At 41.5% G+C, this 18333-nt stretch overlaps 1 protein-coding gene across 3 annotated transcripts in view; it reads right to left on the bottom strand.

Moving 5' to 3' along the window:
* The window catches only part of pot1 (protection of telomeres 1 homolog), a 331735-nt gene that overhangs the window by 210866 nt on the left and 102536 nt on the right, over positions 1-18333 (bottom strand). For all 3 annotated transcript variants that reach the window (XM_072552655.1, XM_072552656.1, XM_072552657.1), the window contains exons 6-7: positions 16940-17011; positions 3347-3461 (exon numbers count right to left, since the gene is read on the bottom strand). In XM_072552655.1, the coding sequence (XP_072408756.1) occupies positions 3347-3461; positions 16940-17011 (187 nt within the window). The remainder of the gene's footprint in view (positions 1-3346; positions 3462-16939; positions 17012-18333) is intronic.

The raw sequence follows: 18333 nt of genomic DNA, 5'->3' as shown, positions 1-18333 counted from the left end.
TCTGGCCTCTTGCAGCATTCTTGGATATATCTGGTCAGGACCAGGAGGTTTATCCACCTTCACACATTCTAATATATCCAACACCCCCAAGATATCACCACTAACTACCCCAAGTTCCTAAGTCTTCATGTCTTTCTCCATGATAAACACAGAGAAATATTCATTGAGAACCTTGCTCATCTCCTGCAGTTTTGCACATACATATTCACTTTGGTCCTTGAGGGGCCCTATTCTCTCTCCAGTTATTCTTTTTCCCGTAATATACTTAAAGAACCTTTTTGGATTCACCCTAACCTCTCAGCCAAGGCTATCGCGTGCCCCCTTTTTTGCCCTCCTGACTTCTTTCTTTAGCAAACTCCTGGATTCCCTGCATACCTCCAGGGATTCGCTTGATCCCAACTGCCCGTACCTGAGCCGCACCTCTATCTTTTTTTTCTGGTCAAAGCCTCAATATCTCTAGTCATTCAGGGTTTCCAATTCCTGTGAACCTTGCCCTTCACCCTCACAGGAACAGATAGACCTTGAACTCTCGCTATCTCACTTTACGGCAATTCTTTTGCCTGCAAACAATTTCCTCCAATCAACCCCTGCAAACTCCTGTCTAGTTTCATCAAAATTCACCTTGCCCCAATTTTGAACTCGAACCTGTGGACCAGTTTTGTCCCTCTCCGTAACTATTTTAAAATTCATAAAATTATTGTCACTGGTCCCATCGTGCTCACCTCATTCACCTGCCCTGCCTCATTTCCCAAGAGTAGGTTGAGTTTTGCCCTTTCCCAGGTAGGAACCACTACACACTGCTTGAGGAAACCTTCTTGATTGCACTTATCAAATTTCACCTCATCTAAACCCTTAATGCTCTGGCAGTCCCAGTCTATGTTGGGAAAATTAAAATCCCCTACTATGACAACCCAATTGCTCCTGCAAGTTTCCCCTCTCTCCTTACATATTTGTTCCTCTAATTTCCGTTGACTATTTGGGGGCCTATAGTACCACCTCAATAATGCCACCATCCCCTTGTTATTTCTTAGCTCCACCCACAAAGCCTCACTCGACAACCCTTCATCTCTGATTACTGCTGTGATACTTGCTTTAATTGCAATTCCCCTTCCCTCCTTCCACCAGCTCTGTCCTGCCTCAAGCAACTGTACCCTGGCACATTAAGCTGCCAGTCCTGTCCCTCCCTAAGCCATGTTTCTGTATTGTCCCAGGACAATGTACTTATCCATGCCATGAGTTCATCAGCCTTAGGTGTCAGCCCTCTTACATTGAAATAGATGCAATTTAATTCAACAGGCATTCCTTGCTCCCTTTTGCGTTCTAACCTGACCTGTCTCTTCACTTTACTACTTCTGATTACTGTATCTCCTTCCAGCCTCGCACTTGCCTCCCTGCTGTTGAGGACCTGACACCCCTGCCAACCTCCTATCTAGAATAGTGACATTTAAGGCAAATCTAGGCACATATGTGAAACAGAATAGAATAGAGATGTATTGATAGAATGAGATGAATTGGGGATTGTGGGTTTGCAGAGGTGATCATTTATGACATAAACCATGGCCATTTGGGTTGAATGACCTGTTTCGGCACTGTTCAATCTATATAACTGTCTGTACAGGAGTTTCAAGCTGTATTCTGAGGAAGGGTCACTGGACCCAAAATGTTAACTCTGATTTCTCTCTACAGATGCTGCCTGACCTGCTGAGATTTCTGCTTTTGTTTCTGATTTCCAGCATCCACAGTTATTTCAGTTTCTATCATGTATTTTATAGCATGTTCCAGTGCTGCTCCGAGATACAACTAAAACAACAGCCTAGGTCTGTAAATATTTGCAATAGCTTAACTTCCTCCAAGTGAAATTGGACTACAAGCATTTAATGGTTTTTAAATTAATATTAAATCCTGATTGTTGGGAGCAAAACAAATGTGAGCACTCATAAGAGTCATAATTTGATGAGTAGACATTAATAAAATGTCATGTTTCATGAAGATATTCAATGCATAAGAGATAAAGAAGTGACCAAAGTTTTTAACAGGCTGCTATTAAAGAGAAACATAAGTAAAAAAGCATCTGGTATCTTGCTTTCAACAGCATATGGCAAATCACACACACTGCCTTACAATTTGCCTATAAATGAAGGGTAACTACATATTCATTTTAAACACCTCACCTCCCAGTTACACTCATGTATTTCTTCCCATTAATTAGACTTGCAATAAAATGTGGGCACATCTTAGCCGTACAGAAAACCAAAGTATCAGAAGAGGCTATTGAATGGATAGAAACTGCTCATTTTACTTATTAACGCTATTTTTAACACTTTGTCACACTATTCCTTCACTGTCACAGTATTAAAACCATGCAATTTCCTGATTAACTGCGCTGCGAGTGCACCTAAATGATATGGACTACATTGCTTTAAGAAGGTAGCTCATCACCCCCTTCACAAGGGAAATTAGGGATGGGGAACAAATGTTGGTCTTTGGAAAGGTTCAGAGGAAGAATCATACTTGACTTGAAACATTAATTCTGTTGTACTCTCTCCACAGCTACTGACAGAGCTGCTGACTATTTCCTGCTCTTTCATATGAACTCATCCAACTGCTCAAACAGTAAAGAGAGAAATTCTATTTAAAAATAAACGCTGAGCAGCAGTTATTAAACCATGTAAAAATACAATGTAAAACAAATGCATTCTTATTTTTACTTTCAACCATGAATGTCATTTTTTTTAATGACAATGTTGATTTGATTGTACACAGCTACACATTTATTGCATTTTTAATTTGCCTTGCTCAGCCCTTTGAGCATATCCAATGGATACATTTGAGACACTGGGAGCCTTTGTGAATAGTACATACATTTATAGTAGACTAAGACAAATATCATTAGTGATAAGCTTCAGCTTCGAATAAACTACAAAACGAGGGACTCTTGTCAAAACAACACTGAAGGACAAGCAGAGATCTGATCGAGGAGTTCCAATTTAAAAGGAATTTTGAAAATACAAACAAAAAGAACACATTTTAATTGTTCGATGAGTCACTTGTTAGAAAGTGGGATGCATTGTTATAAACAATGATGAAGCAGAATGCAAAGTAGCTTTTAAAATCAAAATCAAGAAACAGAACAGTTTGGAAGATGAAATAGATGCTGCATTCAGTCAGCTGATACTGATCTGACGGTCAGATTATGATGCCTTCAGTGCTTCATTCTCATTCTCCCTTAACCATGCACAATGTATATGCATCTATATTATGCTCACATACTTCCAATACAAGCAATTGTGCACTTTTAATTAGTTTGCAAATTTTGTCCACGTGTCAGTCATATGTTTTTACCTACCTGTCCCTTGGCTGAGATATGGAGGCTTGAAGAATTTAACAACACCATACACATTCACAGTGATTCCTTCTTTGACTTTGTTTAGCGGTATATAAATGTAATCATGCATTCTGATCTGCAAAAGACATTAAAATAAAACAAATCACAACAGATGGGAATTATTCAGCAAAAATTAATGGGGAATGCAGACTTAAAAAGAGACTTTGGTTAATAGACTATTTCTTACATACCCCGGTTGATATGGGATCACAAAGGCAATTCTATTATGACAGGAAAATGCAACTATCTTGCTCTGCACACAGCTGCTCATTACCTTTTAGTGCAGAAGTCACATGAACTAACATAAAACCACGTAATGAACCTTGAGGAAGAGGATAATTTTTTAAAAAACTAGTCAAAGCTATTGATCAATAAAAGAAATAAAAAATCAAGAGGCTCTAGCAGTCTCAGAGATCTAAACAGGACTCGCTATTTACCGAGCATGTTCATTCTCACTATTAGCTCCAAAACTGATAAATCCGCGGATTCATTTAAAGCTTTTGAGTACTACAAGAATGACGTTCACACTCAGTTTCCCGAGAAATCATCCAAATACTTTAAAAATAAATAAACTCTCACTTAAGATTCTCAAAATGAACTTAAAAAAAAAAATCCACAACCGAGCAATTAACCTGATTTCATTTCCCTGACCATCGATTTATAACGTGCATGACATGCTCTTCAAATGATGGAGAGGCTTTTGAAGATACTTGAATCATTAAACAATAATAAAAAGAGGCATTGAGTGGTTGCACTTGCCCACTGTGGTGGATTCGCTCCTAACCCTCTGCTAGAAAGAAATCCCTTCACTTATACAATGCCTTTCACCACCACAGGCCACTTCAAAGTGCTTGATAGCTAAGGATTTTTGAAGTACAGTCACTGTCATAAAGTATGAGTCATGGCAGCCAATTCATACACACCAAGTTCTCAAATAGTAATCTAATCAAATAACTTGGTGAGCTGAGTTAAGAGATAAACATCAGGCAAAACATCAGGGAGAATTCATGTGCTCTTCCTCACATAGTCGCAGAAAGCCTCAGTTTAACATTTCATCCAGAGATGGTACCTCAACACTGCACTGATGTCGAGTGAAACTCCAACCCATAATCTTCTGTCTCAGGAGCAAATGCTACCACTGAACCATGGACGACCCTCTCCGTGGTCTGAAAACCAACCTTGCCCGAGTTGAGGAATTACTAGCTTGTGCTTCATTCTGTAAAGTTTGAACATCAAGTACACAACTGCCAACTCCACTGACAAAGGGGCGAGTAGACGCAAAAGAAGAGAATATAGCACTTTTTTTCTTTAGGTATTCCAAAAGCAGTAATCCATGCCCAAACCTGAGAGTAGGTAATAATAAAGTCTGTGCTTGTAATTTTCACCTGACTGTCTGTAATGACTAGTTCCTCCTCATTACTGCACCAATATAACACTTTTTATTATCCACTTATATCCTAACAGCAAAACATTGTTCAATATGCGTTAAATGAAAAGTGATATTGGTCTCCCTTAAGAAAAGACTGAATTTTTAATTTCTCTATTTTCTAACTTTTTTCCCCTAAGAATTGTACTGGAAAATTGTATCTAGGTACCTTGTATCTAAGATTGTGCCATTAAGATGCAAACCTTTCACTGTATCCTTTTGAATACAGGTAATTCAATTCAATTCAAAAAGTTGGTCATCTTGCTGCATCTTAACCTGAATTTACAGTTTCTAAATAAGGCAAAAAGGATTTGTTTCAACGGATTGCTTCTGTGACATATTTTGCTCCTGAGGCGATCATTATTTATACTCATTAAAACTGGAAATAAATAGCGCTTTTAATTAATCAGGACATTGCCCATCTACCAACTGTTACAATCCAATACAATGAAAACATTAGGGGCCTGCTAATGCCACAAGCAAAACAAGATGACAGGTACTTTGAAAAAACAGTTGGTATTCTGAAGTTTCTCCTCAAAATGCATATCCATTTATATACGTATGTTCACTTAGAGTCATAGAGATGTACAGCACAGAAACAGTTCCTTTGGTCCAACTCATCCATGCTGACCAGATATCCCAACCCAATCTAGTCCCACATGCCAGCACCCGGCCCATATCTCTCGAAACCCTTCCTATTCATATATCTATCCAGATGCCTTTTAAATGTTGCAATTGTACTAAACTCCACCACTTCCTCTGGTAGCTCATTCCATACACATACCAACCTCTGCGTGAAAATGTTGCCCCTTAGATCTCTTTTATATCTTTCCCCTCTCACCCTAAACTTATGCCCCCTAGTTCTCCCCCACCCCAGGGAAAAGACTGTCTATTTATCCTATCCATGCCCCTCATGATTTTATAAACCTCTAAAAAGGTCACCCCTCAGCCTCGGACGTTCTACGGAAAACAGCCCTGGTCAATTCAACCTCTCATTATAGCTCAAATCCTCCAACCCTGGCAACATCCTTGTAAATCTTTTCTGAACCCTTTCAAGTTTTTTTACCACATGTATCTCTGAATTCGGAGCAGGATTAGGTAATTCAGCCACTCAATCTACTCTGTCATTTGATAAAATTCTAGCTGCTCTGACTGTAGCCTCAACTCCATATTCCTGCTTACCCCTGGTACCATTTGACCACATTGCTAGTCAAGAATTTATCCAAAGCTACCTCTAAAATATTAAATGACCCCTCCCCCTTCACCGATCTCGGTGGAAGAATGGAGACATGATCTACACAGGCTTCAGTAAGGCATTCGACAAGGTTCCCCATGGGAGACTGGTTAGCAAAGTTAGATCTCATGGAATACAGGGAGAACTAGTCATTTGATACAGAACTGGCTCAAAAGGTAGAAGACAGAGGGTGGTGGTGGGGGTTTATTTTTCAGACTGGAGGCCTGCGACCAGTGGAGTGCCACAAGGATCGGTGCTGGGTCCACTACATTTTGTCATTTATACAAATGGCTAGGTTGTGAGCATAAAGAGGTATAGTTTGTAAGTTTGCAGATGACACCAAAATTGGAGGTGTAGTGGACAGCGAAGAAGGTTACAAATTACGATAGGATCTTCATCAGATGGGCCAATGGGCTGAGGAGCGGCAGATGGAGTTTAATTTAGATAAATGTGAGGTGCTGCATTTTGGGAAAGCGAATCTGAGTAGGACTTATACTTAATGGTAAGGTCCTAGAGAGTGTTGCTGAACAAAGAGACCTTGGAATGCAGGTTCGTAGCTCCTTGAAAGTGGAGTCGCAGGTAGATAGGATAGTGAAGGTGACGTTTGGTATGCTTTCCTTTATTGGTCAGAGTATTGAGTACAGGAGTTGGGAGGTCACGTTGTGGCTGTACAGTACATTGATTAGGCCACTGTTGGAATATTGTGTGCAATTCTGGTCTCCTTCCTATCAGAAAGGTGTTGTGAAACTTGAAAGGGTTCAGAAAAAATTTACAGGGTTGTTGTCAGGGTTGGAGGATTTGAGCTACAGGGAGAGGCTGACCAGGCTGGGGCTGTTTTCCCTGGAGTGTCAGAGGCTGAGGGGTGACCTTATAGAGGTTTACAAAATTATGAGGGGCATGGCTAGGATAAGTAGGCAAAGTCTTTTCCCTGGGGTGGGGGAGTCCAGAAAAAGAGAACATAGGTTTAGGGTAAGAGAAGAAAGATATAAAAGAGACCTAAGGGGCAACCTTTTCACGCAGAGGGTCGTGCGTGTATGGAATGAGCTGCCAGAGGAAGTGGTGGAGGCTGGTACAATTGCAACATTTAAAGGCATCTGGATGGGTATACAAATAGGAAGGGTTTGGAGGGATATGGACCGGGTGCTGGCAGGTGGGACTAGATTGGGTTGGAATATCTGGTCAGCATGGATGGGTTGGACCAAAGGGTTTGTTTCTGTGCTGTACATCTTTATGATTCAAAGAGAGTTCCACAGCACTCCGACAGAAAAGAAAAATCTCATCTTCATCTTTAACTGTTTCCTAGTTCTCCCATCCTTTCTGCATCCACCCAACCAAATTCCCTCAACATCTTACTTGTTTCAATAAGATCACCTCTCATTTTTCCAAACTCCAATGGATATCGATCCAACCTGTCTACCTTTTCCTCTTGAGATAGCCCCCGATCCCAGACATAGCACAGTGAGCCAACTGAACGTTTCAATGAGGGCAAAATGTTCACTTTAATGGTGGCACAGAAAACAAGTCAGGAATCTTAATTCATAATATCCGTCCACAATTCCAATAATACTATATAAAGCTCAGTAGAGCAATCAAGATTCAATTTGGCAAAACCGTCAATTAATCACAAGTGAAAAAAAAACAAATCCTACTTATCTAGTTGACTGAATGGGAAATTAAGTATTGCAGTAAAAATGCATTCAAAAAATTCCACATTTAAGTGCCATAATCAACAAACTTCAGAACAATCCAGAGCTATCACACAACAGGGTACAAACTAAATGATACATGTTAAATGACTCAAGATGGTCTTAACATGTCCTTGCAGTGGGGCACTCGGGAGTAAGTTTTGGATTCCGCGCACAGGATCTGGATCACTTTCGCATTGATACATATGCAAAATCATTTGACATTTCTCAATGTCTCATAGTAATACAGCAGGCATACAGCTATCACATCAATTTGAGTGAACTGCAGTGATTGATTCAAACTTAGTGCAATGATTTTACCTATGATCATGTTTATACAGCTTTAAGTTGTTTGTTTGGACTTGACACCAATCTCCAATATTTTTCAGCCAAATCAATTAGAGCATCTCGGGGAATAGTCAAGTTTCACTGTTGGGGGATTTTCAAATTTTAACAGTTGATTCAGTTCTTACAGTGCCAGTGTCTGTTTATAAGATGGTGCCATGATTTACAAGCACTATGTAGCCATAGATACTCAATATTCAACACATTGCATGTTGAATCTTTCAATATTGGCGCCTTTCTGTAATCTTTTTTAGCAAGAGCTGTCAATTCTCGTGGAGAATTCTCACCCAGAAGATTGCAATATGGCTCTAATCCCTTCGACTTATCTTTTTTGCATATCACAACAGAGTGAGACACTGAGAGACTGTGGGGGCACAACTATCCAAGCATTCACAGCAACAGAGAAGATCATCTTTGAAAACGATAAAGTCTACAACAATAATAGACGTCTTTCTTTAGTACACTGAATAGCGGATTATCTTGGCCGCCCCCAGCCTTCTCTCGCAAATCCACAGCCAGATGGTTTGCGAAGGCAAATAAGAGATACAGAAAAATGGATACAGAAATAGAGTGGGAGGTGCCTCCCAACTAAAAATCTGCCACTGCTAGAAATTGGCCACTTATGGACAGCTCTGCTTGAGTGCACTGGACTGTTATGTATTTGTTGTCCTGTCCTGCACTTATCACTTGATTGATACAACTGCAAAAAAATGGATTGGTGCAAGTACCCATCTGTTTTCCTGCAAGAGTTTCAGCACAGTGAGTGTGTCACACAGTTAATATTTTGCTTGTTTAGATTGCTTTCCTCTGCCAGTAAATCACTGCTGCTTCTGGTTGCACTAGAACTTTGTCTTTCAGTTTGCCTTATTCAGCCTGAAACAGTGCTTTTAAACAATGGCTGCCATGAACAGCGATCCCCTGTGTCCCCGTGCATCTATTTCCTCACATGCTTTGCCAAAAAATGCCAGAGAGCTTGAGGAAGAGATTTGTAGCAGCAAGTGACATGTTATCGATCAGATCTAGTGCATTCATTAAACATGCAGCAAAACAAGCTGCAATCTCTCAGAACAGACAACACTACATTCATTAACGCCTAGAGTCAAACAAAAAGAAGCTGATGCCCTTTACATTGTAGCCCTTCAGAATGTTAGCACTGATTCTGCTGCCTTCCAGATCAGATTAAATTGTTGCATTAAAACATGGCCCCTCACCTCAGCTGAGTTTCTTAATCTTCAAGAGTCTGGATTAAAATCTGTATCCTTTGATTACAGACTCACTTGCTCGTGGAAACTAATTAACAGATTAGAAGAGTGAGAGGTAATCTAATTGAAATGTATAGTTTCTTTTACAGGGTGTGACAGCGTAGATGCTGAGAAAATGTTTCCTGGCTCCAGAAACCAGAACACAGCCATAAGGAGCAGTAAGGAGGGGATCATTTCAGACTGAAACAATGAGAAATTGCTTCAACTAAATGACAGCACCTGGAATTCTCTATCCCAGACGGCTCTGTCAATGAATATATTTTAACACAAAGATCTCGGGACTTGAGCATTAAGGGAACAAAGGGAAATTGAGCCCATGTCGAATGAAGACAATGATTCGAGGGGACAAATGGCCTACTCTAACTCCGAATCTAACGTTCACATGATTTCAAGCAAGTGCAGCGCCAGGCAAAGTGCGGATAAAGAGTCAAGGTAGAACAAAAGGAAGATCTCGCCTAGGGTGGACGGCTAGTGTGGTTAAACAGCAGAGAGGGATAATGGTGTACACCATAAGGCACAATTATAACTAGTAAGGTAGCAAAATAAAAACCATAACAAAGTGCACTTGTTCTGAACCCGTCATATGTTTCTTTATTCGCTAATTTTATGACGAAGTCTAAGGGGATCAATAACTCTTCATTCCTGAAGCTGTTTTCTAACAGAGCTTAAACTTTTAAAAATATGTGATTTCTTAATGTGTTATTGACAACACGCAAAGCTGGGAAGAAACAAGCCAGCCACATCCCCCGAAACACCAGGTACAGAGTTTTTCCAATTCTTTAAAGGAGGCTGTTCAGTTAACATTTTCAACATTATTCAAAGTTAATGGTGCCCCGAATCCGACAATATTACCATACAACGAAACACAACCAGTTACAGGGTGGAAAATCATAAGAAACAGGAGTAATTTGTTCAGTCCCTCGAGCCTGCTCCGCCATTCAATAGGATCATGGTGGTTCTGACACTCCTCATGTTCACTTTCCTGACCTTTCTCATAACCCTGGATTCCCCGCCTAATCCATCCATCTCAGCCTCAGATAGACACAGGGACTCTGCTGCCACAGCTCCATGTGTCAAGGAGTTCCAAAGACACTCAATCCTCTGTGAGGAGAGATTCCTCCTCAACTGCATCTTACATTGGTTCCCTGGTCCTAGACTCTCCCATGTGGGAAACATCCTCTCAGCATTTACCCTGGCAAGCCCCATAAGAATCCTATATGTTTCAATGAGATCATCTCTCATTCTTCCAAAGTGTAGTGAGTAGAGCTCCAACCTTTTCAGCCTTTGCTCATAAGCCAATTCCTCCATACCGGGCATCATCCTCAACGAGTAACAATTGAGAAACATACTAATTACAGGAAATGAGTTAATTAAGCAAAAGACCAGCAAAGCAAACAATGCACTATGGAACCTATTTTCTCTATATTTCAACAAATATTTCATTGATGTTAGTGGTATCCCTTCTCTTGTGGATTTCTCCAGAATACTTACAAATTTAGTTACCTGACTCCTGATTCCTAGTATACTGCTTCTTTGTCATTAACTTAAGATCTTCACAAGCAAGTTATTGTTTAGGGTGTAGGTTTGCTCGCTGAGCTGTAGGTTTGATATCCAGACGTTTCATTACCTGGCTAGGTAACACCATCAGTGGCGACCTCCAAGTGAAGCAAAGCTGTTGTCTCCTGCTTTCTATTTATATGTTTGTCCTGGATGGGGTTCCTGGGCTTTGTGGTGATGTCATTTCCTGTTTGTTTTCGGAGGGGTTCATAGATGGTATCTAGATCTATGTGTTTGTTTATGGCGTCCGCAGATTCCTCAAGAGCAAACCGCCACAAGCAGACCAAACACAGCCAGAAACCCTAACCACCTTACCATACATCAAAGAAGTTTCAGAAATGACAGCCAGACTACTAAGACCCCTCGGAATCCTAGTAGCACACAAACCCACCAACACTCTCTAACAAAAGCCACCATTTTGACTGGGACAACACATCTATCCTGGGACAGGCTAAGCAAAGACATGCCAGAGAATTCCTAGAGGCCTGGCACTCCAACCACAACGCCATAAACAAACACATAGATCTAGATACCATCTATCAACCCCTCAGAAAACGAACAGGAAATGACATCACCACAAACCCCTGGAACCCCATCCAGGACAAACATATAAATAGAAAGCAGGAGATAACAGCTTCGCTTCACTTGGAGGTCACCACTGATGATGTTACCGAGCCAGGTAATGAAACGTCTGGATATCAAACCTACAGCTCAGCGAGCAAACCTACACCCTAAACCTCAACCTGAGCTACAAACCTCACAGCAAGTTCCTGTGATATGGTCTTCCCCTAAAACAGTCTAGAGGGCTTTATCTGTTCACTAACTGACACAACTAGTAATGGAGTATTACCTATTAGCTGATTAGATTTTCAGGGCACCATTCACTCTCCACCTCTAGTGCTGCTCTTTGTTATTGACCAGCACAATCTACTCTAATAATGATGATTGCACTTGACCTGCAGTAGCTGCTTTTGACAGTGTACCTTTTTACATCTTTCTTTGCAACAGTTAAATTCTTGCATCTTGATCTCTCTCTGCCTTTGATGGGATCAAAGAGATTTTGCTCCATCATGTCTCTCATAATTAAAACTAACAACCATTAGCTCCAACCTTTGTCCAACCCTTTGTCTTTACCATTATCATTTACTCTTCTGATCTCAAATCAAATTCCTGTATCGTTAAAAATGTTCCATGCTTCTAATCCCTCAAACTTTCCAAACACAAAGTTAGAAAACGGTTCCTGTGTATTCATTAAATTCATCAAACATTTCTCTCCATCTGCACAGATTGCTAATGCCGAATCTGCCTTTTACTTCTGGCTCTCAACTTCTCTATTTTTTTTAATTTCTATTGTTAGCAAATTTCCTGTGGTGACTGCCTCCCTAAACTAGCTTTCTTTCCATTCCAAACCGAGTGGCCTGCATTTTCCCATGCTCTCTGGCACCCATATTTTGTTGAAAGAGTTTATCACTCATGAACCGATTCTTCCAAAACTAAAAACAAAAAATAACTGCCTGCAAGCTCCAGTTTCCTCCAAAGAACTCACTGGCTTTGAAAAGAAATACAAACTTGGTATCACTTAAACACAGCTTCATGGTTTGACTCAGTTCTCTATGGATGGCTGTTGATATCTACTTGTTCAACACCATAATTCCTTCAACAGCATAATTCCAAACAAACTCATCTCACCATGTTGGCTCAGTGGTTAGCACTGCTGCTTCACAGTGCCAGGGACCTGGGTTCAATTGAAGCCTTAGGTGACTGTGTGGAATTTGCACATTCTCCCCGTGTCTGAGTGGGGTTCCTCTGGGTGATCCGGTTTCCTCCCACAATCCAAAGATGTGCAGGTCAGGTGGATTGGCCATGCTAAATTGTCCGTAGTGTTCAGGGATGTGTAGGTTAGGTGCATTAGTCAGGGGAAATGTAGAGTAATTGGGTAAGGGAATGGCTCTGGGTGGGTTACTCTTTGGAACGTCAGTGTGGGCTTGTTGGGCTGAATGGTCTGTCTCCACAAAGTAGGAATTCTATAAACTACAAGACCTAGGTCTTGGCAAGATCCTCTTTAATTGGATCCTCAACTTTATGACCCACAGACTGCAAACAGTAAGAATAGGCAACGACACCTTCTCCACCATAATCCTCAGCACCAGTGTCCACAAGGCTGTGTATTCACTCCTTATATGCTCATGGCTATGTGGCCAAATTCCGCCCCAACTCCATTTACAAGTTTGCTGCTGACAACACCACTGTTGTAGGGCAGATCTCAAAGAATGACGAGGCAGAATACAGAAAGGAAATAGAATGCTGAGCAGCATTGTGCAAAGACAACAATCTCCCCATCAACTTCAAAAAAATGAAGGAGATGGACACTGACATCAGGAAGCAGCTTGGAGGCCATGCCCCCGTCTGCATCAATGGTGCTGAGGCAGAGGTGGTTAAGAGCATCAAGTTCCTGGGAGTGTGATCATCAACCACCTGTCCTGGTCCACCCACACTGATGCAGTGGTCAAGAAAGCACACCAACGTCTACTTCCTCAAGAGGCTAAGGAAATTCGGCATGTCCACAAGGACACTTATCAATTTTTATTGATGCACCATAGAAAGCATCCTAGCTGGATGCATCACAGCTTGGTTTGGCAACTGCTGCTCCCAAGGCCATACAAAAGTAGAGAATCATGGCCAGTCCATCTCACAAAGCAGCCTTCCATCCATTGGCTCCATCTATACTTCCTGCTGCCTGGGGGAAGCAGCCAACACAATCAAAAACCCCTCCCAATCTGTTTATATCTCTTCCACCTTCTTCCATCAGACAGAAGATATAAAAGTTTGCATTCACATATGAACAGATTCAAGAACAGCTTCTTCTCTACTTTTAATAGACTTCTGAATGGACACCTCAAATTTTAAATTTAATGTTGATTTCGCTTGTTGTGCACCTTCACTGCAGATGTAACATTGCATTCTGAAACTCTGGTTGTGGTAAGGTTGTCAGCCATTTCCACTGAAAGAACAGGAAGAAAACCTGTGATAAGTCAAATCTCCAGACTCTTCATGAGATGAGCAAAACCATGCTTCTTATCATAGAATAGCACCAACCATTTGTAGTGGAGTGAGGCCTCACTAGCATGTCAACTCACAGGCAAGCTATCACCCGGATATTGGGATCTCTCTGGATAAGAACATTCAAACCTTGTACATATAGCTAAGTGTGTGACAAAGTTAAATGTGCTGTCAATTAGATATTAAATGAAGTTGATGCGGCAAAGGAAAAATCAGCAAATGTAAAGTGAAAGTCACTACAGAGTGGGAGTTCCGCCATTGAGTTTGTCAGCTGTTCTGAAGAACAAGGTGAATATTTGACAACAGTTTGAAAAGCAGGCTCTCTCTCCAGCAAGAAAGATGAGAAGGGGGCCTGCCAACTTCTACACTGAAGCACATCTGTTAATGTAGTTCAAGGCAGCTCAAACAGAGGATATTTCCAACTCCGAACCAATCCTGCAGGATCAGGAAGTCACCCTGACGAAGACGCTTACAGCCAATTCCAGACAAGGCATGGCATTGTCATCCACAGTTTGCACTGAGGGTGGGTCAGCACCGAGAGATGACTGGTTCACCCAAAGCCCAAGTACGCACCAAAGCACACTTCTCAACGTGAATGAAACTAAACTGTCTGACCGTCTTGCACCCGATCATTCTTGAATGTTTAAAGACAAAATGGCACAAAGCAAAGTAAGGGAAGCATCACTCCTGTGATCTGTGCCAACATGGATGGCACTGAAAGATCTTTGCCTGGCATGCTGTGCACTTCCAGGTTCCTGTTTCTCTACTTTAGATTCTAGCATCTCCAGATTTCTTTTGTCTCTTACTAAATATGAAGTCCAATAAGCTATACTGCTTTGTGAATGTCAGAACCATCCTCTGCAATTCGGAGGCTGAAGTCCCTGGATGGCCGGCAGCTTTTTTGTCGATCAAGAGAGTTGGCAGAATGCATCAATGGAAGAAAGTGAAGGCTCTCACCATTATGGATACCTATCCTGATCTTGCTGGCAGTGGGCAACAGACTGTGGTATTCACCTCTCCAAACCACGGCCAACCTCCAGCCAATGAATCAGGGGATGCTTCGGAACCTCACAAAACAACTGAAGCTGACCTCGCAGGTTATTGACAAGAACCCAACTGTCCAATGTTCTCGTCATATGCATGATGGAGGAGGCATGCAGCAAGACATAGGGAATCACAATTTCCAACTACTCCTGCCATGCTGGATCCAAACAGGCTATAGCTACTCAAGAAACCAGTCACAAAAAAGGTGCAGGGTGAGGCCAACCAGCTCTTATCCCTCGCTCGTTGGAGGCTGGCATGGAGGTTGCTGCAAACAGAGCAGGAGAAAAGTACAGTGAAGTAAACACCACCACATGTTGCACAATAGAGGTGGCCAGGAGAGGCAACAGTAGAGATAGTCCATCCTACAGCCACAGAGCCTGATGGTCTCACTGAAACCTGCCTGCTGCTCTGCTAAAGCTGCCAAAGCAATAGAGATGCTTTAGGATTTCACACTGCAGCAAGAAAACAGGGGAAAAAAAACAAATGTCAACTGCACAGAAGACATGGCAAAGTTTATCACACCTGTCCAAAGTCAACATATCATGCAGAGAAAGATTACTAAGCTTTTTCGGGGTGGCACGGTGGCTCAGTGGTTAACACTGCTGCCTCACAGTGGCAGGGACTCCACCCTCAGGCGACTTTCTCCCTGTGTCTGCGTGGGTTTCCTCTGGTTTCCTCCCACAATCCAAAGACGTGCAGTTTAGGCAGATTGGCCATGCTAAATTGCCCATAGTGTTCAGGGATGCTTAGATTAGGTGGATTAATGATGGGAAATGTAGGGTTACAGGGATACGGTGGGTTGGGGTGGGGTACTCTTCGGAGAGTCGGTGTGGATTCGACGTTTCCAATGGTCTGCTTCCACACTGTTGGGATTCTGTGATTCTAACTCACAATGACTTTACAAGGTCAGGCCATTGTAAGGTGTGAACCAGTAGAAAAATAAAGACTTCTTTTTAAACAATCTTACTCAATCACTATGCTTCCCTTTTCTTTTAATTTTTGCAGACTAATTGTCCTACCGAAGTCTTTCGGATTATCATGAAGCTCCACAAACTTGCGAGTGGACCAATGTAGTTTGACCAACTGCGATTGATGTACACTTTAACTTTACAGTGCTAGGACTTAAAATTCTTTGCGTCTTATAATTTTATTTCTGAAACGTTTGCTAGTTGTCGGGTGTAAAGAGACCCCCTAGGAGCATTAGTGACTGCATAGAGCAGCTTAATGATTTGTTTCTGTGCTGTAAATTCTAGACCGTTTTCCAAGAGGTAGCTGCAAGAGTCATTCCGTTTGGCTGTAGAACTTTACAGGCACTGAAAAATTTAGGGAAAGAGCTCTTTCAGCTCAGCTCAGTATTTCAGATAACTTAATGTGCCCTGAACATAGTTTGTGAAATGTTTGTTAGAATAGTTGGAATGTGAGACATCATGCAGAAATTGCACTGAAAATGTACATAAAACAGAATAACAGGTTTATTTCATCACGAAAGTTTTCCCTTTAGACACTTCCTGTTGTATTCAGTGTATTCTTTCATTGAACTAGTTTCCATGGCAACAAATGCAGAAAGAGTTTGCTTTTCAAACCGTGGTATATAGTTAAATATTCCTCTTTAATCAAAGAGGGGTCTGGATCACAAAAGGGCTTCACTGGCTGGACAATTTCTGGAGAAAGTGAGGACTGCAGATGCTGGAGATCAGAGCTGAAAATGTGTTGCTGGAAAACACATTTCTCCTGTTCCTTGGATGCTGCCTGACCTGCTGCGCTTTTCCAGCAACACATTTTCAGCTCTGGACAATTTCTGGGACATCCGATAGTTAAAAAACTTTCGTGAATGTAAATACAACTTCTGTCTTACTTTGTCCAGAAGTGCCCCTTTTAGACCTGTAGTTCACAATTCTGATTAATCAATTCATTGATATCATGAACAACAACAAGGATTACCTTAGACCTTTCAATGATCGGCAGATTAACATTATGAGCTGCTGTTGGTTCTTTCACTGATTTGGCATATACCTAGAATAAAAGACAATGAAAACTTGTTGGTTCCTTTTCAACTCTAAGCACTCAGTAGAGATTGAATAACGCTGTTTTTGCTGACTCTAAATGGAATGCTAATGGATTATTCAGCATCACTTCATATACTTGTGTTGTCCAAATCATTCCCAGATTACATTTAGAGGGCAATTACACTGGTACAAATGATAAAACAGCTTGCCAGTCAGTCTGTAAGGCTTCAAGATCCAGACAGGCAAGAAGTATTTTCAAGGCGTTCTGGAAGAAGTGTTTACTGTGGATGGAAAAAAGCATTCACATGGGAACAGAAAATACAAAACACGCATTTAAATAATTATTTAGAATTTACAGCAAAACAAACGAGCCGTCCCCACTGTGTTCTTCTGCAATACCCAGGTGTTTAACACTGTCAGCATATCCTTCTATGACTTTCTCCCTCACACACCGATCAATATTTCCTTTAAATCATCTGACGCTATTCAAAATAAAAGAGACTCCCTGCAAGCACCATAGTCCCATGACTCTCTGGTTAAACAGGTTTCGCCTGATATCCCTCCTGGGCTTATTTATGACTCTAGGAGAAAGTGAGGACTGCAGATGCTGGAGGTCAGAGCTGAAAATGTGTTGCTGGAAAAGCGCAGCAGGTCAGGCAGCATCCAAGGAGCAGGAGAATCGACGTTTCAGGCATCAGCCCTTCTTCCCTTATTTATGACCGTTTATGATCCATTCTGAATTCCTTCAGTTCTCTGGCAGAAACATGTCTTTATGTTTAACATGTCAAACCATTTCGTAATTTTAAGTTGGGCCCTCCTTTTTCAAGGGAGAAACTCACCACAATCTAGTCAGTCTTTCTTTTATTAGACATTAGTTCTGACATCATCCTTGTCAATATTTTTGCTCCTCCCTCAGCGCAGACAAGAACAGCACCAAAAAAAAAACAATGAACTGTGGATGCTGAAGATCCAAAACAAAAACAGAAATTGCTGGGGATACTCAACAGGTCTGGAAGTATCTGTTTAGATTCCCTACAGTGTGGAAACAGGCCCTTCGGCCCAACCAGTCCACACAGACACTCTGAAGAAGAAGGTTCCACAAGTCCGGACAAGTCAAGGAGACAGTGCTGAGCTGGAAGTTTGAAACTAGGATGAGGTGGGGGAAGGGGAAATGAGGAAGCTGTTGAAGTCCACATTGATGCCTTGGGGTTATAGACAATAGACAATAGATGCAGGAGTAGGCCATTCTGCCCTTCGAGCCTGCACCGCCATTCAATATGATCATGGCTGATCATTCCTAATCAGTATCCTGTTCCAGCCTTATCTCCA

The sequence above is a fragment of the Chiloscyllium punctatum genome, chromosome 32 (genome assembly GCF_047496795.1).
Source record: "Chiloscyllium punctatum isolate Juve2018m chromosome 32, sChiPun1.3, whole genome shotgun sequence".
NCBI classification, from domain to species: Eukaryota; Metazoa; Chordata; class Chondrichthyes; order Orectolobiformes; family Hemiscylliidae; genus Chiloscyllium; species Chiloscyllium punctatum.
Note: the sequence above shows the minus strand (reverse complement) of the source record. Positions and strands in the feature narration are given on the sequence as shown.